General features: G+C 37.5%; 1 protein-coding gene across 2 annotated transcripts in view; it reads left to right on the plus strand.

Moving 5' to 3' along the window:
* Positions 1-26,079, plus strand: part of CNTNAP5 (contactin associated protein family member 5) — an 882,476-nt gene extending 856,397 nt beyond the window's left edge. For both annotated transcript variants that reach the window (XM_060151536.1, XM_060151538.1), the window contains exons 22-24: positions 21,726-21,944; positions 23,560-23,631; positions 25,883-26,079. In XM_060151536.1, the coding sequence (XP_060007519.1) occupies positions 21,726-21,944; positions 23,560-23,631; positions 25,883-26,079 (488 nt within the window). The remainder of the gene's footprint in view (positions 1-21,725; positions 21,945-23,559; positions 23,632-25,882) is intronic.
* The last annotated feature ends 990 nt before the right edge of the window (positions 26,080-27,069 follow it).

The following is a 27,069-nucleotide window of genomic DNA, read 5'->3' on the forward strand; positions in this document are numbered from 1 at the left end:
ACAGAACTAAGAGAAGGCAAAAGGCTTTTGGATGACAAATCTTCCAAATTTAGAATCCACTTGTATCAGTCAGGGTTCAACCAGTGAAGAGATAATATATTGAGATTTATTGCAAAGTATTGGTTTAGGTGATTACGAAGGCTGGGTATGATATCTGAAGTCGTAGGGCAGGCCATCATCAGGGAGTGCAGGCTGGAACTCTCAGGCATGGGCTGGCCACAGGAGGAATTCTTTCTCTTTTTTTTCCTTTTTTTTTTTAAATTGAAGTTTAGTTAATTTACAATGTTGTATTAGTTTCAAGTGTACAGAAAAATGTTCTGACCACATATATAGATATTCTTTTTCAGATTATTTTCCATTGTAGATTATTATAAGATACTGAGTATAGTTCCCTGTGAGGGAGGGGGAGGGATAAATTAAGAGTTTGGGATTAATACATACACATTACTATATATAAAATAGGTAAGCCACAAGGAATTCTTCAGGGAGCCTAAGAGCCACTCTGCCCTTAAATCCCTTCAACTGATTGCATCAAACCCATCCAGATTATCTAGGATAATAAGCCAACTGATTGTGGACTTTATTCACATCTACAACATACCTTCACAGCAACAGGATTAGTGTTTGATTCAACGCCACTAGTACTGTGGTCTAGCCAAGTTGAATCATCAAGAGACTATCATCCCACCCTCTCTCTATTTGTATTTCTTTAATTGAAGTAAGATTCACATAGCATGAAATTAACCATTTTAAAATCTACAGAGATATTTAGTACATTCACAGTGTTGTGCAACAATTACCTCTAGGTAGTTTGAAAGCATCACCCACAAAGGGGGCCCTGAACCAATAAGCAGCCACTCCCCACTCCCCTTTCCTCCCCTCCCTTGGCAACCAAGAATCTGCTTTCTGTCTTTATTGATTTACGTATTCAGGATATTTCATATAAATGGAATCACACCATTTGTCACCTTTTATGTCTGGCTTTTTCCATTAAGCATAGTTTTTGAGGCTCAGAAACATTGTAGCATGTGTCAGTACTTCATTCCTTTTTATGATTGAATAATACTCCATTGTATGGTTATACTACATTGTGTTTATCCATTAATCTGCTGATGGGCATTTGAGTTATTTCCACCTTTTGGCAATTGCGAATAGTGCTACTGTGAACATGTATGTACATGCATTTGTTTGAGTAGCTGGTTTAAATTTTCTTCGGTATATATCTAGGAGGGAAACTGCTGCCTTTGAAAAGCCATCATATGCAGAGGTTAGCCCAGCAGGAGAATTCAGGAAATCCTGTGCTGTGAGCTGTGTTCCTCACACTCCCACCACACTCCCTGTTCATGCAAAGAGGTCTTTAAAGAGGACTCCTGGTTGTGTTTATTCTTTTGAAGACCTTACCTGTGTGTATCCCTGAGCAGGCAAACATACTGCCACATTTTACCCTGCTAAGACTCAACTATAAAATATTTAAAATAAAAGCAATCACTGGGTGACATTCCAAGGTTTTTTGGTAATATGTGCTTCAAGGAGATTTTGTTAGCAGCCAGAGTAGGAGCAAGGTGTAGGGTCGGAGGTGGAGGAGTGCCTGAAATCACAAGAGCTGAGTGATTCAGCAGCTACTTAAAATCTCTTGGCTGCAAATTCATCCTCTTTGAAATGTCAGGGTCTGCCAGATGCTCTCTGAAGTTTATTCTAATGTTGAACATTATAGGATTTTGTGATATATGGAAATTTTATAAACTTTGACTTTGCAAATCCTAATGCCAGAGTCATTTTTTCACACTATTAAAACAAAACAAACAAAATCAAACAAAGGCTACCAAAAGCCAATTTTGCTGACCTAAATTGATGAGCTGCTAGGCTGTAAATAAAAATGCTTTTCAATATCTAAAAAAAAAAAAAGGAAACTGAGCTTTATGATATTCTGAGCTAAAATACTGACATGAATTCAATCATTATATTTAAACAGAATTTGGATATTTATGATATTTAACATTTTTAATATTAAACTTTCCCTCCCTACCTCACTGGGCTGCACAGTTCCTTTATGCTTTGCACCTGTGTGTGGACTGTGCCTACATCCTAGGTTACCCATAACCGTGCTCCCTTCATTGACCTTTTCCCCTGCAGGCATGTGCCTGGCTGCTGGACTGTCAGTGAATTCTCATTTTCATTTGAAATATATTGTTACTTCTGTACGTGGTCATCCTGGCTACTCATTAGCTTTTTCCTTTTTCTTGACCTAAGGGATTTGGAGTCACATGCCACCCACTTTCACTATGGTCTGGATTCTGCAATGTAATAATTGCTTTGACAATCCTTAAACTTTTGGGGGTTTTTTAAGATTTTTTTTTAATGTGGACCATTTTTCTTTTAAAAGTTTTTATTGAATTTGTTACAATATGGCTTCTGTTTTATGTTTTGGTTTTTTGGCCATGAGACATGTGGGATCTTAGCTCCCTCACCAGGGATCGAACCCATACCCCTGCATTGGAAGGCAAAGTCTTAACCACTGGACCATCAGGGAAGTCCAGAGAGTCCTTAAACCTTTTGGATCAAAAATCCCTAATCCCTGGTACTTTTGTGACAAGCCATATAAAGCCCTTCATTTCACTTTAGGGGTGGCAGATTGAAGACATTTGGTACTCATGATGTTGGGCATGCCCAGGGATTTAAAAAGGGGCTTTTAAGAAGCCTCTCCAAAGAGCTGAGGTCACAAATAAGACTCAGGACTTCAAGTCAGGGTTTCTCAGTCCCCTGTGCTCTGTCATAAATTCTGTGTCAGAAGATTGCTCAGGACTTCATCCCATCTGACTCTACCACAGGATCACGGTGGTATCTTTTCTATGGCTAAAAATTTCCGTGTGTGCCATTTATATACATCTTGTATCCTTGTAATTGACTCATTGTGAAGTTTGATACTTGGTAAGACAATTCTTCCCTTGCGTGAGGTTGGGAAAGGAAATTTCAGTCCAGGGAGGCTAGAGGATGTGTTGATCTGTATACAAATTGGCCATGATGGTTAGTTTTGTGTATCGGCTTGACTGGTCCCTACAGGGTCTAGACGTTGGGTCAAACATTATTCTGGTGTGTCTGTGAGGTGTTTCTTGAGGAGATGAGCATTTGAACCAGTAGACCAAGGAAAGCAAATGACCTCATTTAATCAGTTAAAAGCCTGAATCAAACAAAAAGGGACTGAAGAGCTGGTTCTAGATCCTTTCTGGTTTTCAAATTTGGACAGAAACCTTGGCTTTTCTTGGGTCTGGAGGCTGCCAGATTTTTGACCGGAGCTACACCATAGGCTCTCCTGTTCCTCCTATTTGCTGACTGCAGATCTTGGGATTTTTTAGCTTCCATAATCACAAGAGGTAATTCCTTGTAATAATATATATCTCTTATTGGTCTGTTTTTTCTGGAGAACCATGACTAATACAGTGGGGATTGAATTCTGAAACTGCCCCTAGCCATCTAGGATGACCCTAGGATGTCAGTCAGAAAAACCATCTCCCTCATAGATAAATGAGATAGGAAACTTTCATCTTTCCTTGGGCTCTGCTCCTGGAAACTCTAAAATTCTATGAGTAACATCTATGTTATTAACAATTACAGTTTGCATTTCAACCTGTCAGTAACATTGAAAAGCACCAAATTCAAATTTTCCACTGCCGTCCTTTGGCTCATGGACAAATATCTTCAGGGGTCAAAAACAATGTAAGAACTCTTTCTATCTAGAGCTTCCACAGACAATGAAGGGTGGGTTTAACTTACTTTAATATCTTAGTTACTGGTCCCACCTCCCCAAATGTCTGTAATCTATATCTCTCATTTGGGAGAGAGCTTTATTTTTATTTATTAATCATCAGCTAGAGACTTATCTGAATGGCTGAGTGCAGTGAAACTTGCACAGAGTGCAATGTAGAACAAGAGGTCTGGCCTTGGGGAGAAGACTGAGTCTGAAGCTTGGCTCAACCACTGGTGGGTTAAGACCCTGGCAAGTTCCTCATTTTTATCTGAGCCTCAGTTTTCTTGTCTGTAAAACAGGAATAATCATTGCTATTTATCAGGATTGTTCTGATAACTAAATATTTTGTGTGTATGTGTGTGTAAGGGCATGTATGTATTATATATTTGGACGCACACTGCTTAGGGCACAGTTATTACCTAATATTTAGATGTTATATGGAAGCACAATTACAGAAGGGGAATCTGAAAATGGTAAAAAGAATTCCCTTGAAATTCAGAAAGACAACTTGGCAGATGAAAAACAGAAAGAAGAATTCTTAAATATACCATTTTCTTTGTCTTCTTTATCTAGAGAGCCTTTTGCTAAGCTGCAGTATCATATTTTTTATCATGGTGTGCGATAATTTTGGAATCATATTCTCAAGTGCTTTTACATGATATAGCGAGTGTTTATCAATTAAATTAAAATGCAGATTATCTTATCTGTTACTGCTGATGCCAATACTTTCTCAGATAAACATGGCAGTTGGGTGTTTTTCTTTTCACGTAAGGTGTTTCCTCTTACTTAGTATATTCTTTTTGCTTTTATTAAAGTATTTGGGTTATGTAAACTAAGACAGTGTTATCTCCATTGTTATCTCTGCTGTTTATAAGATGAAAGGAATACATATTTAAAGAGAGTTACGTATTGTCATTTTTAATAGAATGACTGAGTTTCAGTCAATTATCACCTATTGACCCCAGCTACCTCCTCAACTTTATTCTATATCTGTGAATTCCACAAGGGCAGGGCTTTAGAAGTATTCAAAATAATGTACATAGAGTTCAGTATAATTGCTTTTTGTATTAATTCTTTTTATCCTAATTTGAGAGATGAGGAAATTAAGGATGAGTAACTTTTTTTTTATCTTGTACTGTTTCCTTTATTGCTTTAGACAGTAAGCAAAGGTTTATTCTAGAATGATGACTTAAGATATAAGAAGGTCTTTGATTTTATTAAATATGCCCTTAATACATTTACCTGTTTTTTCATTTAACAAAGGTGCACATTCTTCTTTAATTAAGGTTCAGTAACTTGTGCACGGTTACTTGCCTATTCCCTTGCCTTAACCACTTCACTGCAAGCTCATTTACAACTTCCAGCACCTGAATTATTTTACTGAGGGCTTTCTCTAGCCATTGAAGCACCCTTTGCCTGTTTTTGTGACAAGCCTGAAATATAAAGGACTTAATGCCTGTGAGCTGGCGTATAAATACCCCAGTTTCTTACCATTTATTGGGTTAAGTTCTCTTTGGGTATGTACTCCCTAGTGACTCCTAGAATTTTCCCAGTAGGATTAAGTTTTAGTTGCTTTAGTGCTGGTTGGTTTGATCAAAACAAAACAAAACAAAACAAAACAAACAAAACAAACTTTTTACTAGTTTCCCTCCCATCCTTATCTTTGCCACCACCCTTTATTTACAAGGTGAAGTGTTTTCTTCACCTTGTAAATAAAGTACTTGCACCCTGATGCCTGCCTTAGAGCCTCCTTTGGGGGGAATTCAAACAATAACATTCACTCCTCCATTCATTAATTGGCTGACCTGGTGTGCAAAGCCAGATTTGCCTGACTCCAGAAATTGGATATATTCCACTATGCCACACAGCATTTAATAAAAGGCATATAAAGCATAAACCCATTTCACAGACCCTGAAATCTTACAGACAGAGAAATTAGTACACAAAGAGTGAAGGAGTAATGAAATGGCTGAATCGAAGTAAAACATTAGCTTCTACTCTAATTAGAAGACTTAGTTCTGAGGTGGTGAGTGCTGGTGAGAGACACGAATTGGATGTTTCCTCCCAGTGTCTCCTTCCACAGGCACGTAGATGGAATCTTAGAGGATACTATACCTATAAGCTGAACATTGTTGAGTATTTACTATGTGCTTGGCTATCAGTTAAGACGTTTACTTTCATTATTACATTTAATCCTCACAACAAACACACGAGGTAGAACCTTACATGTCTATTACTGTGTGTCACATGACCCCATCACTTCATAGTTTAATCTAACACCTCTTTTGCAAATATCTCAGAACTTTGTGGGTCAGGACTTGGACAGAGCTTGCCTGGTTGGTTCTTCAGCTCCTTGTGGAGTTGACTGGACTCTCTTGGTGAGATATGGTTAGTAGCTGGGCCAGTCTGGAGGACAAGACAGATTTATTCACATGCTTGCTGCCGTGGCAGGGACGTCTGGAAGGCTGGGCTCAGCTGGGTCACTCTGTTTCTCCCTTTAGTCTCAAGGTCCTTCTGCATGGTCTCTCAGGGCTGTAGGGCTTCTTACACAGTAGCTTGGGGCTCAAAGCCCCCAAGGCAGAAGGTGCCAGACCTATTGAAGGCTAGTCCTGGGACTGTCAGAGTATCATTTGCAATGTGTTCCATTGAGCAAAGCAGTCATGAGTCAACTCATACTCTGAGGGAGGGGAAATAGACCCCATCTCTCAACAGAAGGCATGTCAAAGACGATATTTAATCTTCCACCTGCAGGCACCACATCCATTCCCATGTTATAGATGAGGAAACAGCCCCAAAGATATCATGTGTCTTTCCTAAAGATACAATGTTAAAAAGTAGAAGAGTTTAATGTTGAACCCAGGGATCCGATTCATTGGTGATGAAATCTATTTCTAGAAGGGAAGTTGCATAACAGTTTAATTGGAGGAAAGTATAGAGAAAAAAGTTTGTCAGAAGGGAATTGAGTCAGAGCCTGTTAACAGCCTACCGAATATCCAATATTCATTCTCCTCTTCTTTATTTAACACACTGATGTTTTTCATTAAATTTTTGTTCCTGTTTAGAGGGAGCAAAGTTCCTAGTTAAAACCAGGACATCCCTGGCCTACTTCTTAAGAATGGCCATGCAACATGGTCCTGGAAAATGGTCTCCAAGAAGAAGTCAGTAGAGTTTTCAAAAAGGCTGACTTAGCAGATGTGTACCTTTTTGCTTTTTGCCCCGCTACTTCCCCCTGCTGGGACATAAGGGTAGTAGCTGGAGTTCGTTGAGTCATCTTATGAGGAAGAAAACAAAAGCTATAGCCATGAAGAGGAAAGTGTAAATCTAAAAACATTTTTGGGCCCCTGATGATATCTGGAGCCAAAATACCAACCTTAGACAGATTAACATCAGACTTCTCATTAACTGGGAATAAAAAATCTGCAGTGTGATTGGAAGCCGACTACAAAACACACTAGTTCCAAAATACCTCTTGTAATGAAATCCCAGAAATATACATTTCCTTTTCATGAAGTCTTACAGATTTCTCTTAAAACACAAATATGCTATCCTGAAGAACAGCAAGTAAGCAATCATCAACCATGATGACCGCATGAGGTTACCAGCCAGTGACCCTCTTTCATTAGGAAGGAAGAGAGTTTGGCTCTCTGGGATGAGCACACTTCACTGAAGTAGGTTAATAAATTCACAGGAAAACGATTTACTGAGTTTAAAACAAACACTCAGAATAGAATTTAAAAGTACAATCACTGAACACATTTTTTTTTCAATAACCATTTTTTAAATTGAAGTATATTTAATTGACAATGTTGTGTTAGCTTCAGGTGTACAGCAAAAAAAAATACATATATATATATATATATATATCCTTTTTCAGATTCTTTTCCATTATAGGTAATTACAAGATATTTGATATAGTTCCCTGTGCTATACAGTAGGTTCTTGTTGTTTATCTATTTTATACATAGTGACGTCTATCTGTTAACCCCAAACTCTTAATTTATCCCTCGCCTCCTTTCCCTTTTGGTAACCATAAGTTTGTTTTCTCTGTCTGTGAGTCTATTTCTGTTTTGTAAATAAGTTCATTTGTATCATTTTTTTAGATTCCACATATAAGTGATATCATATGATATGTCAATCACTGAACACATTTATTCAACAAAATATATTGTGTCACTACATTTACCACACCTGGCCTCTTTGTGGGGCATCAGGCTTTAACATTTATTGTGAGACCTTGGACAAGTTACTTTACTTTTCTAAACCTTAATTTCATTCACCTGTGGCATGGAGCGCACCATAGTTTCTATTTTGCCAAGTTATTGTGACGTGATCATCACAACCCAACTGCTCATCTAACTTGAACAGGGCAAAGCCGGGGCATAATTGATGTTCTAGGAGGGTTAGCAAGTACAAGAAGAAGCGGGTGTAGTGTCCTGCAGTCTGGGAATGAGTTTACACTGGGTAGGTTCAAATCCCAGCTCTATCACTTACTGGGTGTTCCTTTGTATTATTTAACCTCAGTTGTTTCCATTTTCTTCCCTTTAAAATGGGCACAATAATGCAGATGATGATTAAGTGTTATAAGGCACTTAAAGCAGCCTTTGGCACTTAATAAGCAATCCTGTCCTGATGGATATTATGGAGGTGGTCCTTGCTTTACCCAATTCTGCAGAACAGTAAGTGACCACACAAACTGAAACTGTGAAAAGACATCTTAATCATTCATGAGAAAAACATGATTAGTTCTATGACCTTTAAAAATTTTTTGCCAAAGCATTAACAACTCTCTTAAGGTATAAATCAACTAAATTTCCATACAAAATTCTAAAATAAAAATAAATAAATAAAAACTCTCTTAGGGAAATGAAGAAAGACTAGTATTTACTTAGTACTCTGTAATCTAAAGTATTAGAAACATTGAGAATTAGACTATTTCATTTGTTTGCAAAAAAATCTTTCAAGAATACTTTCAACAGTGCTTGCCGCCATCTAGCTGTATGACTAAATATGGAGGGCGCATCTTTCTTATGCCTTGGTGAACTGTCATGCTGCTGTCTAAGTTTGGATCAGCTTCCACCATTTCATCCTTTGTGTTTTCAATGTCATGAAACATTCTGGAGAGTTCTTTTACTGTGAAGTTTTTTGCTGGCATCACTTCCTCTGGGACATTGCCATTCTGTTTGTCATGAACCACCTCATTTATATCGATTCCTATCACCTTCGCTAATTTCCTGTGATTGCAGACCTAGAGTCTTTTTGTGTCAGTGTCAGCATTTCCATGGCCAGCTATTTCTTCTATAACTCTATTTACATTTGAATTTCACTTCCAGTGCCCTACTTTCTGTTTCTTTGCTGCAAAATCATCTTTGTTGACCAATTCCCTCTTTGGGTTATCTATTTTTCTGTAAAATGTCACATGGGTTTATTACTGAGATACAAAGAAGCTACACAACTATACGCTTTGCTGTCTGTGTGTTAATTAAATCAGCAATGGCACAGTGGCCAATCTACCACAAACTTTTAAAGAAGTGATGTGAGTGGTTACTAATCATGATGCGCATCTGCTATTTACATGTTAATTTGTGGACTGAAGAGCTAGCAGCAGAGTTTGTACTTTATACACTTATGCTTATATCATAGTCACTGAAACTTGAATCATGTTGTTGGAGGACTGGTGTTATTTAAATCATGGTAACTGAAATTCATGCATATTTGATCTACACAAAGTGGAGACGGTTTACAATGACCAAATTTATTAAATAGAAATATATAAACAAGAAAATTATCATTGTTTTATAGCCACTAAAATATTAATTTCTGGGCATGTTTTAAATGTAGAAAGTAGAACCACATTAGCATTCTCTAAGAGTGTTCCTATGTTTATTATTTTCCTGTTGGTGCTTTAACGAACTATCATAAAATCAGTGGCTTAAAGCAAGGTAAATTTATCATATGGTTCTTGAGGTTAGAAGTCTTAAGTGAAATTTATGAGGCTAAAATTAAGGTGCCAGCAGAGCTGTGTTCCTTCTGGAGGCTTCAGGGGAGAAACTGTTTCCTTTCCATTTCCTACTTACATGGTTACTTGCATTCTTTGGCTTGTAACCCCTTCCTCAAATTACTAGATCCTCTTGGTTCTGTCATCGTATCTCCTACTTCTGACTGCCTCCCTTTATATGGACCCTTATGATCACATTAAGTTTACCCAGATAACCCAGGATAATCTTTGTATCTCCAGACCCTTAACTTACTCATATGATCAAAGTCTCTTTTGCCAAGTAATGTAACATATTCACAGGTTCTGGGGATTCCGACATGGACATCTTTGGAGGGGGGTGCTTATTCTAAAATGTTCTCAGTTTTAATTTCTAACACAATGGGTATTGACAGATCCAAAACACATATAAATATCCAAAATCTCTTCAAGATTTTTTTTTTTTTTTTGCGGTACGCGGACCTCTCACTGTTGTGGCCTCTCCCGTTGCGGAGCACAGGCTCCGGACACGCAGGCTCAGCGGCCATGGCTCACGGGCCCAGCCGCTCTGCAGCATGTGGGATCTTCCCAGACCGGGGCACGAACCTGTGTCCCCTGCATCGGCAGGCAGACTCTCAACCACTGTGCCACCACGGAAGCCCCAAATCTCTTCAAGATTTTTAAGAGTGAAAATGGATCTTTAGACTAAAAACAAGTCTTAAAAACTGCTGATCTAAGCAAATGCTTGTGGTCCGTCTCCATTGCCAGTGATCGGAGTAGCATAAACCTGGGACACAATCTAGCCAATGAGAAGAAGCCTTCAGGGTAGCTGTGTGTATGTGGTTCTGAGAAAGGATTCTCCATTCTTAAAAAAAAAAAAACAACACAGAATTGAGGCAGCTTTTTTTATGTATTTATGTATTGCTTCTGGACATTGTTGTGTCTAGATGTGATGCCTGGAATTGCACGACCACCTTGTTCCAGACTGAGGATGAGACAGCCAAAGAGGAGAAACCCTGAAATTCCATGCTCAGAGCTCTCCTTGCCTCTAAACTCCTTGTTATTTGATATAACTCATCCCTGTAATGTTTAAGTCTCTGCAAGTTGGATTTTCTGTTACTTGCAGCAGAAAGCCTCCTCACAAAATATGCATTATGCCTAACTCTGTAAACAATAAAAGAAATAACATCAGATCACTGGAGGTGCTCAGTATGGCTTTTACTCCTTTTGGTACTTCTTTTAACTTCACAGCTAGCTAGTAATTCCATAACAGAGTAGAATATATTTCTATAAGTTATTTTTGGACTCTGTTAAAAGGCTCTCTGTTAGGACATGCAGGGCTCTAGTTTTGCTCTTTTCCTTTAACAGAGTAAACAACATAAATCAAGACACATGAGTTGTCTAGTTCTGGGCCCACATCAAATAAATAATCAGCACCCTAGGATGAATTCTTTTTGTATTTTTAAATCCCAAAGGAATGAGTTTATACGTCAACTTGAGCATCTCAGTGTTAAAAGTCAGAAAAGTGACTTTTCTGTGGAAAATAAGCAGAATTGGCATTGGGAGTATGATATCTAGAATTTTAAATTTGGATATATTGCTAAGGTTTTACCAATCCAGTAGTCACTGTCATATATCCATAGAGCTGTGTTTAGGTAATGCATGTAACTAAGGAACCCAATTTAAAAATGAAAACTATAGTTGAGCCCATGAGCTATTCACTGGAGATAATGAATTCTCAAATGGTAGAATTTTGTTGACCGAATCAACTTGGTTATTTTTGTATGTTTCTTGTAATATTAGTGTCTGTCTATCTATCTATCTATCTATCTATCTATCTATCTATCTATCTATCCATCTATCCATCTGTCTGTCTGTCTATCTATGTGTATGTATATATTTCCACTTAAAGAATAGTAATGGAAGACCTACTATGCGCCAGATTCTGTGCAATTGAGACCCATTTAATCATCCAAAAGAATGTATTTATCAACGTCTATGCCCAAAATACTATGTTAGTAAATTGGCAGTCAGTGGTAAGCAAATAAGGAAAACTTCATCATAAAATGGATTGTCTGGAGTGGGGCTTTATCCTGAGACCTGAAGGTAAGGAGCCTGTCATGCAGTATTTGGCAGGCATCTCCTTGGCAGTGTGATGAGCAAAACTACAAGCTCTGACCCTTTAAGCCTATGGTGCCATTACAAACTGAATAGACACTGTGATATGTAGCAACCAAATTTACAGGGTCACTCAGGTTCCATAGAAACTATTTAGTTAGCTTTAGGTAACAAAGTACTTAGAATAATGAAGAGAAATATTCGATAAGTACCATTGGCAGAGCTGCAGGAAATATTAATGAAGTTCTCATCAGGATTGGGCTTCATCAAAGAGAATTCCACATAATGTGTTATGAGTATGAATGCAAAAGTAAAGAAACTAAATGCTTGTAAATGGCCAGAATAAAGTTTTAAATATATCTGAACATCCCTGATAAGGCTGCATTACTGTTGATATTAGGAAACATTTATTTTTTATTTATTAATTCCTGTTACATTTTACAAAATGCTCTGTGTGTTAGACACTGTGTCCTAGTTGGTGAGACTGGAAATTAGAAAGGGACAGGTTTCTTGAAAGCAAGAACCTGCCAATCTTGTTGAAGGACAGACTTGTAAACATAATGGTGAAATAAAAGAAGTGCCTTAGAAGTAAGCAAATGCCTTGGGAACATGGAGAAAGTACTTTCCTAACTCCACCTGACCCCTGCCTATCTTTTCAACGTCGTCTTTTGCCTTATTTTAAGGTAGAGTTAACTTGATTATTTAGTGTTTGAAATGTCATGGACTTTCTCAGTCTAGGCTTTGTATAGGCTTTGCTTTGTGTCTGGAACTCTCTGCCCACCCTCTCATGCATGATTATTGCCTATTTATCACCTAATACATTATTTTCCAGACCATCTTTCCTAAATTAATGTTTCTCAAAGTGGGGTTCCTGAACCAGCCGTATCGTAAGTGTCTAGGAATGTATTTTTAAAATGCAAATTCTTGGATACCTCCACATCAGACCTACTGAATGAGATTCAAAGATATGAATTTTCATACATTTCCCTGGAAAATTAATTTGCATACTAAATTTGATCCCCACTGTCCTAGATTGTGTCAGGGCTCTCTTCTGTGGTACCAGAGCCACAATGATGTCTTCCTCCCATAAGACTTATTGCCTGAAATCATTGCTGGTCTGTTAAATATGTCTGCTAGCTGACAATTGTAAGTCCACTGTCTCACACATAGTGTGATTCTCATAGGTGACCAATAAATAGATGTAGGTCTAACAGAGAAGGAGCGGTTGTTATCCAGGTAGTTAAGGGACAGAAGAGCCTTCCAGGCAGAGAGACCATGTGCACCTACTAAGAGAAGAGTGAGAAGTTCGATTCTATGTAGCACAGATGAGGCTGGCTGGGTGGGTGGGAGTTAGCTAGTGAAGGGCTCTAAGTCATTCTATGGAGGTGAGGTTTCTTTTCGCCTTATCAACAATCAATACCTACAGAAAGCTACTAAATATGGCATAACAGAGAAAATAAGGACAGAATACAAGAGACTTAGGTATTAAATCTGGATTGGCCATGGACTGGGTAATTTGCTTTAAACAATTACTTGACCTTGTGTCTTAATTTCCCTAACTGGTAATTAGGTATAATTATCTCACACTTTCTTATTTTACAAGGATGAATATTTACATAGGCTATACCATGAAAAGCATAAAAGCATTAAGTAAATGCCAAATATTTTTTTAATACAGTTTGACATTCCTCTTTCAGGATTAAAAGCTTTATTTGAGAGACATGAATATTCCCGATAGTTAAATTTTCAGACTGTTTCTCTATTACTGAAAGCCACAAAGTACTCTTGAGGGAAATACTCTTTATTTGTATATATCACTTATATCTTCCATTAATATCAAGTTCTTTATTTATGTTTTGTGATGGTACATTTTACTCTCTCGTAAGCCCAGGTTGTGTGGGTCTGAATGACTTGTATTTTGACACTTCGTGTTTCAAATGTCATCGATGGCTTTTGACATATAGTAAATGTCATATTTCATCTTACAGCAATGTCTGTTCTTAGCAAATTGCTGATCTTTTCTTTTTCATTTTCTAATATCCAGGAAAAAAAAAACCTGCCTAGGTTGGCTCTATCACTCTCTTAGTGTCAAACAATTGTGACTGTGTAAAATGTTGCACATTCTGGGGCTAACATTGGTTCTGTGCTATTTTCCTTGGCATCACAAAATCCACTAGTTTTAACAGAGGGATATAGCTTTGCTTTGAAGAAATGAGTGTTTGCAAATTAATGTAGATAGTCAAGTTTTCAGATGCTTAAAGAAGTTAGTCTATACTAACTTAACCAACTGAGTCATTCAAAGTTTTAGTACTACATATATTCAGTTATGAGTCAGTATGAAGTGGAAGTTTAGTCTTTACGACAAGCACATAAGCATTTACATCTTAGTTTTCTCATATAAATGCAGTATTACTTGGACATGTTGAGGGCCCTTGAATCTAGTCAAAGGCTTTTGGAACTCTTTGGAAGAGTAGTAGGAAGAATAATGATGATGATGATAATAATAAATGAATGTATGGGCACTGAGCTAGGAATCATGCTTTTTATATTTATTTCCACCACAATTCATGTTGTCAATACTATTTATCACTATTTTACAGTGGACAAATCTCAGAAATGAGAAAATACAAATCATATGTTCAAGGGCATAATTCATCAGCTTAGGTCTACCTACCTCCAATCCATGCTATTTCAGCACACCATGCTGCTTCTACGTCAGTATTTGAGGGCAAGTAGATAGACTCTAATGAGAATCAGAAGTGATATTTCAGTGAAATTTAAAGTGTGTTGGGAGGTATAAACTATGTCCATTTCAAATAAGAAATTTTCTTTGTAAGATATTTGTGGTTTCTCAAGGAGATGGTATATATTATATAAGGAGAAACCTTGCAGTTCTTCCTGATTGGATGGGACTCTTATATGTTAGCCGAAAACCTTGGGAAGAATGAGAAAGAGAACAGTGGCATTTTCCAGTGGTATGGCCTTTGTTTGCATTCTCATTCAACCACTTCTGAGTAGCCATATTCATTGTTAAGTTTGTCCTCCATATTTATTCTGTAGCTCAGCCCATACAATAGTTCTCTTTCCTAGTTCCTTATAAATTGAATGCAATTATAACATAAAAATTGAATAAAATGACCTAGAAAATGCATTATTTTTAATATAATCAAGAGTTTAGAATGACTTGTGCTTTCCTTAGTTTTTGCATCCTATTTCTTCTTAGCTAATTTATATAACAGTATCTTACAAAAATACCTAGGATATTTTTGGAAGGATTTTAGGGAGGCAACATAGCTTACATAAAGAGTTTGGCATTTCAAGTCATAAAGACTTTGGTTTAAATCTCAACTTTGCCACATGAGCTCCTGTATATATTTTAACATTAATAGTGTCAGCTTCTTCACTTGTATATTTTGGATGATAATAACATATACATGGAAGGGAAATAGAAATAATATTTTAAAAACAATTATTGTAAACATAGAGAGACTTGGTGGATAAAGAAACAAGACACATATACATGTTGTCTACAAGAGATTCACTTCAGATCTAAAGACACACACAGAAAGTGAGGTTATGGAAAAAACATATTTCATGCAAATGGAAATGAAAGAAAGCTAGGATAGCATACTGAAATCAGATAAAATAGACTTTAAAATAAATACTGTTACAAGACACAAAGGACAGTACCTAATGTAAAGGGATCAATCTAACAAAAAATTTATAACAATCATAAATATATATGTACCCAACATAGGGGCACTGAAATCAAGCAAATATTAACAAGCATAAAGGGATAAATTGACAGTTATACAATAATAGAGGACTTTAATACCCCATTACATAAATGGACAGATCATCCAGACAGAAAATCAGTACAGAAACACTGGTCTTAAATGACATATTAGACCAGATAGATGAATAGATATATAGAGAACAGTTAATCCCAAACCAGCAGAGTACATATTCTTTTCAAGGGCACATGGAAAATTCTCCAGGATAGATCACATGTTAGGCCACAAAATAAGCTCTATAAACTTAAGAATATTTAAATCATATCAAGCATCTTTTCAGACCACAATTGTATGAGACTAAAAGTCAAAAAAAAATGCAAAAAGACACAAACATGTGGAGTCTAAACAGCATGCTAATAAACAACCAATGGATCACTGAAGATATCAGAGAGGAAATTAAAAAAAATACATGGAGACAAATAAAAATGGAAACACAGTGATCCTAATTCTATGGGATGTAGCAAAAGCAGGTCTAAAAGGAAATTTTATATCAATACAAGCCTACTTCAGGAAATAAGAAAAATCTCAAACAATCTAACTTTACAATAAAAGAGCTAGAAAAAGAAGAACAAACAAAACCCAAAGATAGTAGAAGGAAAGAAATGAAGATTAGAGCAGAAATAAATGAAACTGAGCCAAAAAAGAAAAAGAAAATATCAATGAAACTAAGAGCTGGTTCTTTGCAAAGCTGAACAAAATTGAGAAACCTTTAGCCAGACTCATCAAGAAGAAAAGAGAGAGGGAGCCCAAATAAATGAAATCAGAAGAGAAAGAGGAGAAGTTGCAACTAACACCACAGAAATACAAAATATCCTAAGAGACACCTACAAAAATCATATGTCAGTAAAATGAACAACCTAGAACAAAAGAATAAATTCCTAGAAACCTACAATCTCCTGAGACTGAAATCAGGAATATTAAATATGAACAGACCAATTAACAGTAATGAAATTGAATCATTTAAATTAATTTAAAAAAATTCTCCCAATGAACAAAAGTCCAGGACCAGATGGCTTCAAAGGTGAATTCTACCAAATATTTAAAGAAGAGTTAACACCTGTCCTTCTCAAATTATACCAAAAAACTGAAGAAGAAGGAATGCATCTGGATTCATACTATGAGGTGAGTATCACACTGATGTCAAAACCAGAAAAGACCTGCACACTCAAAAGAAAGAAAGAAAGAAAGAAAGAAAGAAAGAAGAGAGAGAGAGAGAGAGAGAGAGAGAGAGAGAGAGAGAGAGAGAGAGAGAGAGAGAAAGAAAGAAAGAAAGGAAGGAAAGAAGAAAGAAAAGAAAGGCAGAAAGGAAGGAAGGAAGGAAAAGAAAGGAAAAGGAAAAAAGTAAATTACAAGCCAAACTTGTAACTTCTGAACATAGATGCAAAAAAATCCTCTATATATGCACTATATTCATGGATTAGAAAAATGAATATTATTAAAGCCATACCACCCAAAGCAATCTAAAGATTCAGTTCAATCTCTATCAAAATTTCAGTGGCATTTTTAACAGAACTAGAACAAATAATTCTAAAATTTGTATGAAAACACAGACACACACAGACACACAGACAGACAGAGAGACAGACAGACAGACAGACACACACACACACACACACACACACACACACACACTAACCTTGAAAAGCCAAAGCAGTCTTGAGAAAGAAGAAAAAAAACTGGAGGTATCACACTACTTAATTTCAAACTATACTACAAAACTAAAATAATCAAAACATTATGGTGCCAACACGCACGCGCGCGCACACACACACACACACACACACACACACATATACACATAGATCAATGGAACAGAATAGCAAACCCAGAAATAAACCCACACTTATATGGTCAATTAATCCACATCAAAGTAGGCAAGAATATAAAATGGGAAAAATATTTTCAGTAAATAGTGCTGGATAAAACTAGACAGCTATATGCAAAAGAATCAAACTGGATTAATTTCTCATATCATATACAGAAACAAACTAAAAATGGATTAAAGACTTCAATGAAGACCTGAAACCATAAAGCTCCTAGAAGAAAACAAAGGAAGTACACTCTTTGACATCAGTCTTAGCAACATTTTTTTGGATCTGTCTCAGGCGAGTAAAACAATAGCAGAAATAATTAAATGGGACTACATCAAACTAAAAAGATTTTGCACAGCAAAGAAAACTATCAACAAAATGAAAAGGCATCTTAGTTGGAAGAAAATATTTGCAATTGATATATCCAACATGGGATTAATATCCAAAATATACACAGAACACAATTTCAAAATATTAAAAATATGAGTAGAGGACATGAATAGACTTGTTTTTTCAAAGAAGACATACAGGTGGCCAACAGAAACATGAAAAGATGCTCAGCATCACGAATCGTCAGGGAAATGCAAATCTAAACCACAATCAAATACCATCTCACATTTGTCAGAATGGCTGTTATCAAAAAGAAGAAAAAATAACAAGTGTTGGTGAGGATGTAAAGAAAAGGGAATTCTGGTGTGCTTTTTGTGGGATTGTAAGTTGGTTCAACCACTATGGAAAACTGTATGGAGTTTGCTCAGAAAGTTAAAAATGGAACTATTATATGATCTAGCATTTTCATATCTGGGTATTTACCCAAAGAAAACAGAAACACTAATTTGAAAAGATCTATACACTCCAATGCCATTGGAGCATTATCTATAATAACCAGGATATGGAAACAACCTAAGTGCCTATGCCCATGGATAGATGAATGGTTAAATTCATAATTTGCTACAACATGGATGAATCTAGAGGGTATTATGCTAAGTGAAATGTCATACAAAGACAAATACCATATGATCTCACTTATTATGTGGATTCTAAAAAACTAAACAAAATAAACAAACAAACCAAACAATGAAAACAGTCATACAGAGAAAAAACTGGTGGTTTCCAGAGTGGGTGGGTGGGGTAGGTGGAGGGTGGACAAAATAGGTGAATGGGTTTAAGAGATGCAAACCTCCAGTTATAAAATAAATAAGCCATGGTGATATAATATACAGCATAAGAAATATGGTCAATGATATTGTAATAACTTTGGGGACAGATGGTTACTAGATTTATCATTGTGATCGTTTCATAATGTACACAAATGTCAAATCACTCTATAGTGCACCTGAAACTAACATAATACTGTACATCAATCACATTTCAATAATTTTAAAAATATTACATTATTATATAGTAGGTACCCAGTAGGTGTTGACTATTGAACAAATGCATTTTTAGCAAACAACTGTTTCTTACCACATATTAGGTAACAAATTTATAAGAAGTAAATATAATCTGGAACCATCTTAACATTTTTTTTTGCCTCTCCATATATGTAAGAATCTGAGAAATCATTATGCCAGGACTCATACTGAGAGTATTTTCTGCTATCAAGGACTCTTGTTTTCTTCATTTCTTTTCAGAACCCTCTCAAGGTTTGCATGCTTTTTATACATCTAGAATAAATTAACTTTCCTAGAGATAAGACTTGATCCAAAACATTTCTTCCATTAAAGAGAGGTGGTCATTTTCTGATATTTCCCCCTATTTATCCATGTGCCAATTCTTTTACCTGGAACTTGGATTCATGGTGGTCAGAATAACGATATCCTTCAAAGACCTTGTCACCAGTACAGGCTTCTTTTTAACTGAATTCTAGGAATAAGATCTGGCAGTTTTGACTTAGACCCTTAAGGCATAGCTGCAGTGACATGTCACTTTCCACTGCTTTGAAATCCCACAAGGAAAAAATCTTCATACAAGTTTATGCTTCCCTTCTCTTGTCTTCCTTCTGTAAATACTTCTGATCTCTAACTCTATCTCATGAAAACTACCAATCAGTAGCTAATGTGCATTCTGAATTACACTAGGGTACATTGAGTTCTGTTGACACTCGACAAATAGCACTTAGTCTTAATTAAAGCTTTTTGGTGTGGAAGACTTTTGCATAACAGTGTTTGAGCAGTCGCTTATATTCATAATCTCAGTCTTTGTAAGCATAGAATGAGAAATAGGCATACGTGATTCTTTCATGAGTACGTAACAAATAGGTACCACCACTGTAGGATATTTACAGGAATATTTGGAAGACCACAGTTTCCTCCCCACCCCTGCCCCATGTTCTTACACACTTGAAGAGTGTCGATTCACATCTCTATTAATTTTGATTATCATTAACTGGAAAGTTCTCACAGAATCTCAAGAAGAATGGAGTGGTAGGAAGAATAATGACCCACAAAAATAGCCAAATCCTAATCCTCAGAACCTGTGAATATGTTAAGTTAACTGGTAAAGAAGAATTAATGTTGCTAAGCAGCTGTCCTTAAAATAGGGAGATTGGGGCTTCCCTGGTGGCGCAGTGGTTGAGAGTCCACCTGCCAATGCAGGGGACACGGGTTCGTGCCCCGGTCCTGGAAGATCCCACATGCCGCGGAGCGGCTGGGCCCGTGAGCCATGGCCGCTGAGCCTGCGCGTCCGGAGCCTGTGCTCCGCAACGGAAGAGGCCACAACAGTGAGAGGCCCGCATACCGCAAAAAAAAATAAAAAATAAAAAAAATAGGGAGATTATCCTTGATTAACTGGCTGAGCCCAGTACGATCACGAGGGTCCTTAAAAGTGGAAGAAGGGGCAAAAGAAGAGAATTAGTATTAAAAGTGACTTTGGAAGAAAGATACACAGAAGTGCAACATTGCTGGCTTTGAAGATACAGGAAGGGGGCTATAAGCCAAGGAATATGGGTGGTTTGGGGGAGTTAGAAAAGACAAAGAGATGGGTTATTCCCTGGAGGCTCTAGAAAAAATGCAGATTAACAGCAGCTCGATTTTAGCCCAGTGAGACCGGTATCAGACTTCTGCAGAGATGTAAAACAAAACATTTGGGTTGTTTTATGCTGTTTAAGTTTGTGCTAATTTGTTACAATAGCCACATAAAATTAATACATGATTTCTTTTCTTTTCCTGTAAGAAGAGAGTGATGATAAATTAGCAAGGTTTACATGGGTGTTGAAGGGGGAGACAATAATGAGGACAAAACTAGAACAAGCACTGTTAAAGTATGTTAATTTCTCATTTTGATCCATATGTCCATTATATGTCTTCCCTAAATGTGGCCAACAAAGTGCTTTGTTGGTGATCCCTGGCAGCAGTCTTTGATCATTTATGATGGAAATAAATTATAATTTACCTGATAGAGAGGAAAGTCCTTGTTCTCTTCCAGAAAATAAACAGATTATCATAATAAAATATCTATCTGAACAATCTAGGTCTGTTGAAACTGTTATGCCTTAAAGGGGGGAAAAAAAACGTTCATCCCGTATTGTAGTTTTATGTAATTGCATCACAGCAATTTGTCCAAATGATCCTTGTTAAAATAAAGAAATGGGCTACTGAACAATCTTACCACAAATCTTGAAGACAATGAGACATTTGATCTTGTCGTGAATCATAAATGATTACCTCATTATCTTTTATAAAGATTCAAAGATACTTTTAGAGATTGATTTCTGTCATAGTCCACGCTCACCGATCAGTACCACGGACAGAACTAAGCATGTGAAAATCTTGATTAGAAGGTCGGAGTACAAGCTGCTTAAAACACCAAACATGATAAACTTCTGAGAGGACCACTTTGAATTCTAACCACTCTGTCTTCCTCTTTTCATTTTTTTCTTGCTATCATTTTGAGTGAAATGTTGTAATGAGCTTTGTAGTATGCTTGAATTAATCACCAGAATCCATAAATAAATGGTGATGGAGATAATGATCTAAATTCTATAAAACATCTAGAGTGTAGAAGAGATTTACTAAGTATTCGTTACAGTTCATAAAATACATGAATGAAAATTTAGAAGTTTGAAACATTATCTCAAAGCAAGATAGCCCTAGCAATTTTCTATGATATGTAGTTGATATACTGACACTGGTAGTGGGGGTAGAGTTTGGAAAGAGGAGATAAAGAGAGCTGGGGGACAATTTCCTTTATTCAAAATATAACGAGGTAATTTCTGTAATTTCAGACATTACTTAAAGTAGATATGGAGCATAGTTTAAAAAAACTGACTGTCTTTCATGTTGCAGAGAATCTTGGATTGGATTCTGAAGTTGCTAAAGCAAACACCCTGGGTTTTGTTGGCTGTCTGGCTTCAGTCCAATACAACCATATAGCACCACTGAAGGCAGCCCTGCGCCATGCCACCACCGCACCTGTAACCATCCAAGGGATATTGACAGAATCCAGCTGTGGCTCGATGATGGATTCGGATGTGAATGCAGTGACAACGGTGCATTCTTCATCAGGTGTGCAAGAAAATACTCAAGGGAACTTCTCTCACCAGTGCTACTTTGATGTCTTCAAGAAGCTTCCAGGCTAAAGGCTAATATTACCCAATTCCTTACCTTGTATGATTACAGGTGGTTAAGAATTATGACTGATTTCTTAGTGATATTTAATATGCTTAGATAATCCTAATTTTAATGAGTAGTTAGAAATAGATATATGTGTATATATTTAACTGTATGTACATTAACATATATGTTATTTAAAAAAAGAGCAGCAAGCTTGAAGGCACATTGATCTGTGTTGAAATCCTTGCTCTGACACTTATTGGTCTGGTGACATTGAGTTACATACATTTTTGAATAACAATCTGAAAATGTGTATATATATATATATATATATATATATATGCTATTGTTTAAGTGGTTGCTGCTCTAAGGATTAAAGAGTTTAGGGGTCGGGAAGACAGGCTGGTTGTTGATCTATCAATAATACAATTCATGTGATTAAAAGCAACCTTCCTTGATAAAAGGAAAGTCCCACAGGGCTACCATCCATATACCTTCTCTTATTTTGCCGCTTCCTGAAATACTTTTTCTTGGTCACTGTCATCCTACGTGTTTTGGATGTTCTTAGGATTTATTTTAATCAGGTGTGGTCATCAATTGATGAATAAGTTATGAACTACAAGCAAAGAAAGGGCACAGAGTTTTGCTGCTGCCTGCTCATCACCAATCTTGGTGTTTTCTTGGCAATGGTCAGGTATGTATACTAGAAAGAACCTGAATACGACACTTGGCTAACCTTGATTGGAATTCTGAATCTTCCATGAATGAACTACAGAACTTTGGGCAGGTTACTTAATGGCTTTGATATAATTTCCTTATCTGTGAGATTGGAAAAAGTTATAATCAAGTTGTAGTCATTTCCTGAGGATTAAATGATACAGCAATACTAATGAGAGGTGCTATAGGTCCTGACAATTTTATGTGCACTATATGCATACCTATAGGATCATTAGCTCCCTTTGATACATTTGCAGATTGCTATTTAAAAAATGTATGTAGCTCACTGTCACCAGACCAATAAGTGTCAGAGCTAGGATTCGAAACCAGGTCTATGTGCCTTCAAACTTGATGCTCTTTGTTTTTTTTATACCGTATATGTTAATGTACATATAGTAAAATGTGTGAGGGTTTCTTGGGGGTGCTAATTCACCAGTAATTTCCCCTTTCCTGCCAATGGAGTCAGAAATCTATTGTAATTAAAGAAACCTCTGAATCAGAGGCAGGTGTGCTTGAGGGAAGAGGTCATTGACAGGCATAGGAACTGTCCAGCAAATAATAAAGGGACTTCAAGGGTAGGCTGAGAGGTAAGCTGTAGGCCAAGGCAGATACGAGCAGAGTACCACCATCATGTCTTTTAACCTCTTGTCTTACAACTTACATAGAAACGAACAGGGTCATGAAACTACGGGGTGTAAGCAGTATACTTAAAATGCTTTTCTGGGTATGTTTGGCTTCCTTCCAAAATGCCAACTATTTGAGAGCACCTGGTCTAATACGCAGGTGTGTCATTACAATGCCATATTTCAGATCTTCTTCTAGGACTTTGAGTGTCTTTTACACCTTTCAGATCTTTTTGGGAAGACAGATGAGCGGGAACCACTCACCAACGCAGTGCAAAGTGACTCGGCTCTCATCGGAGGTAAACCATTCTTTGTGGCGGAAAGCAGAAAAGACATCAGTGGTTCTGTGCTCTGGAGAAACTTACCTGAATCCTTCCTCAGTATGGCTATCCAGCACCCAGAACCCTGCATGATCTAAGAACGTGAGGTTTTTCATGAATAATCACACATGCTGGGATGATCAAAGGCACCCTCCCCTCCAAGCCCGGCACCAGCAGCTCTATGAAGGGATCCCTCTCTGAACCACAGGCAGCTGAGCGCATAGTCAACAGTTGGATAATTTACTTTGAGACAGGCAGTGTGCATCCTGTCGATCTCATCCACTTGTCATTTTTCCTAAAGCACAAAGCAAACTAATAAAACTACATATGGGAAAAAGCCATGTTGGGGCAGACAGATGGGCAAAGCTGTAGTGCTGTTGGGTTTTCTCCACCGAGTGGATCTAATGAACACGGTGAAGCCCACGGGACTGTAGTTTCCGATCTAGCAGCACATATGGTTACAGAGGAAGCTCCTGTCCGCTCTGCTGTGAGCTCCGCTCTCCCTCCCGCCCCCATTGCTTTTCCATTTTCTCACAGCCTCTTGGCCTCACTGCTCTGTATCCTGCCTCAGCTTGGCTGTTGCCTCCAGGAGTTTGATTTTTCCATCTGGGCCTTGCAACATAGAATGACTCCCAAACTTGTTTAATGTAAGATGCCTGTGAGAGACAGAATTCATTTCTATCTGAGAACCATGATCCTCACAGGTGGCCCCATCTCTGCTTTCTGACAGGCTAGATGGACTAATTCACACCAGATGGAGTTCTGCTCTTAAAAATCAACAGTAACCATTTATTTAACTGCTATGGAAAGAACCCCCACTGTGGGTCAGGACCAGTGCTAAGTACAAGAATACAAGGCTGAAAGACATGGGTGCTGCCCTGCAAGAGCTCACAGCTTGGTGGGGGCAAGGTGGGGTGGGATGGGTAAACAGGTAACAATAGAACCAGTGAGTAGTGTTTTAGGCTGGAATGACAAGTGGCAAGGGGAGCACAGAAGTGCATTGTTACAATAAGGTTGTGAGGAAACACACACACACACACACACACACACACACACACACACACTTTCCTTAAAGAAGTTCTTCAAATGTCTGACCTGAATATTTACTTCAGGGTAAAGAGTCCAAGTTGATTTTTGTTTGGCAACAAGAAATATAGGAAACCATTTGGTGCCTGTTTCTCTTCCTATAATTTCTCATTTGACAAATGGAGAAAAGACTTTTGTGACTGCTGACTTTTTCCCACCCACGTACAGGCTTCTATGAGTCTGTTTAAGGCAGGAAAGTCATCCCAACCCCTGAGAAAAATTCCTGGAGGTTCACATCCTCCCACCCTGAAGAGAGTAGAAACTGGTTCTGTATTTCATCTCTAAATGCTGCAGCTCATTCCGTGGTATCACTCACTATATCCAATTTATTTCTAGGTTTGTTAACTTACCTGGTTTTACTCTGCCTTGTAAACTTTGCTGACTTTGCTATTCCCTTCTCAAGAGCCTTCCTGGCAAGGGTAGGGACAAGACCTTAGGGTCAGTGAGGACAGCTTGCCAAGTAGGTCCCATAAAATCACATACAATCAAAGTAGGATAGTATCTGACACAACAGGGCAGAAGTTTGCCTTTGCAGTTGACTCTGGAGGACAGAGGGGTACCATCTTCACACGAGCCTATACCTTGCAGAGTGCACAGCAGGGTAGAATGCCCTGAATATTTAGTAAGCATTTCATTATTAATAAAACATTTTTAGCAAAGCAAAAATATACCATAAACAAGTTTACATCCATAGAGCATGTATTGGGAAGTGAGATATCTACATATTTTCTAGGATGCTAAAGTAGTTCTAAGGTACTTATTTGCAAGATGACAAAGAAATGTGCTAATTAGAAATGATTCAGACACATTCTTTAAAGCAGGTCTTAAAGGAATTTACTAAGAGATCCTTTGCTAGTATGATTCCATATCTATTTGATGGCTTTCTTAGTCCATTAAATAAAACCTCCTCGTGTTGAAACTGGCTTGAGCACTCACTAGCCTGAAAGAGGAGGTTTTTTTGTAACTGAAGCCTGAATGCATTTCAGCCTGTGTTTATTTCTGGACATGCGGCAGAGTTTGTTGTTTGTTTGTTTTTTGTTTGGTTCTTTCTCCTAAGTGCCTTTCTTGTCTACTTTGAATTCTCTCTCTTGACCAGATGATCTGTGATAATCTCCCTCTCTCTCTTGTCCCTCTTTCTCAACAGGAGTAATAGCAGTGGTGATATTCATCATCTTCTCCATCATCGGCATCATGAGTCGTGTCCTTTACCAGCATAAGCAGTCACATCGTACCAACCAGATGAAGGAGAAGGAATATCCGGAAAATTTGGACAGTTCCTTTAGAAATGACATTGATTTGCAAAACACAGTGAGCGAGTGTAAGCGGGAATATTTCATCTGAAAAACTGCAGGGCCACCTCATACTCTTCCTTTGTTGCTCATTTTTGGTTTCTCCTTCTCCTCTTTCTCCTATCTTTCATTTTGGTCATCCTCTTTCTCTTTTTTCCTTTTCGTTTTAGAACACACCTGCATTCACCACAGCATCTATCCCCTCGAACCAGCTCAGAATACCAGGCAGCTATGGCGACTGCCTTCATCTGTGACACACTTATAATGGTGAAAACGATCATTCAAGAGACTGATTACTTTAGACAAGGAAGAGACACATGTGTGCACATGTCCATATTCAGTTCCATATTTCCACTTTCTAAGACGCAGCCTTCAGTTCTGCAACCATTCAGTCTTTCAGGCTTACCTTGAACCTGAGCTCTGTGACTTCGGCATGAAGCGGTCATCCTCAACACCCTTCCCCATTTCAAGTCCACTCCGACCAGGGAACTCAGGGTACCAAAACAAGATGCTAGGGCCTGGTTTGTGTCAGTGGCACTTTAAAAGGAACAAGAGAGGTTTGTTGTGTGTTAATTTTCCCCCCACAGGAAACCCATTACCCTAACTCATCATCATTGTTCCCTCTGACTCATCCCCTGAGTATTTCAAATATAGGATTCCTGATAGTCGTGAGCTATTGCTTTGTTCCTTTCTTACCACTCTCTTCCAGGGCTGACACTTTAGAACAGCACACAATAGCATAAACCTAGGGGAAGCATGGAAAATAGTCGCTTGAAACTAGGAGGTAAAAAGAAAGCTGCTAGGAAGTAGATGTTCTATAACTTAAAAAATGCCTCTTCCAATTTTGTGAGAAATGCTAGCTAAGTTATTCCTGGCATTATTATATTGATAAATATATATATCATTGCTGCAGCAAAAAGCAATTCAAATAAAAGTCTAAATTAGCACTTGGTACCATGAAAGAGCTTAAACCACCTTAACCCAGCTTTAAAGAAAAACAAAAACAAAAAACAAAGCAAGACAAACAAAAAACTGCATGAAA

Source organism: Lagenorhynchus albirostris, chromosome 6 (genome assembly GCF_949774975.1).
Source record: "Lagenorhynchus albirostris chromosome 6, mLagAlb1.1, whole genome shotgun sequence".
Classification (NCBI taxonomy): Eukaryota; Metazoa; Chordata; class Mammalia; order Artiodactyla; family Delphinidae; genus Lagenorhynchus; species Lagenorhynchus albirostris.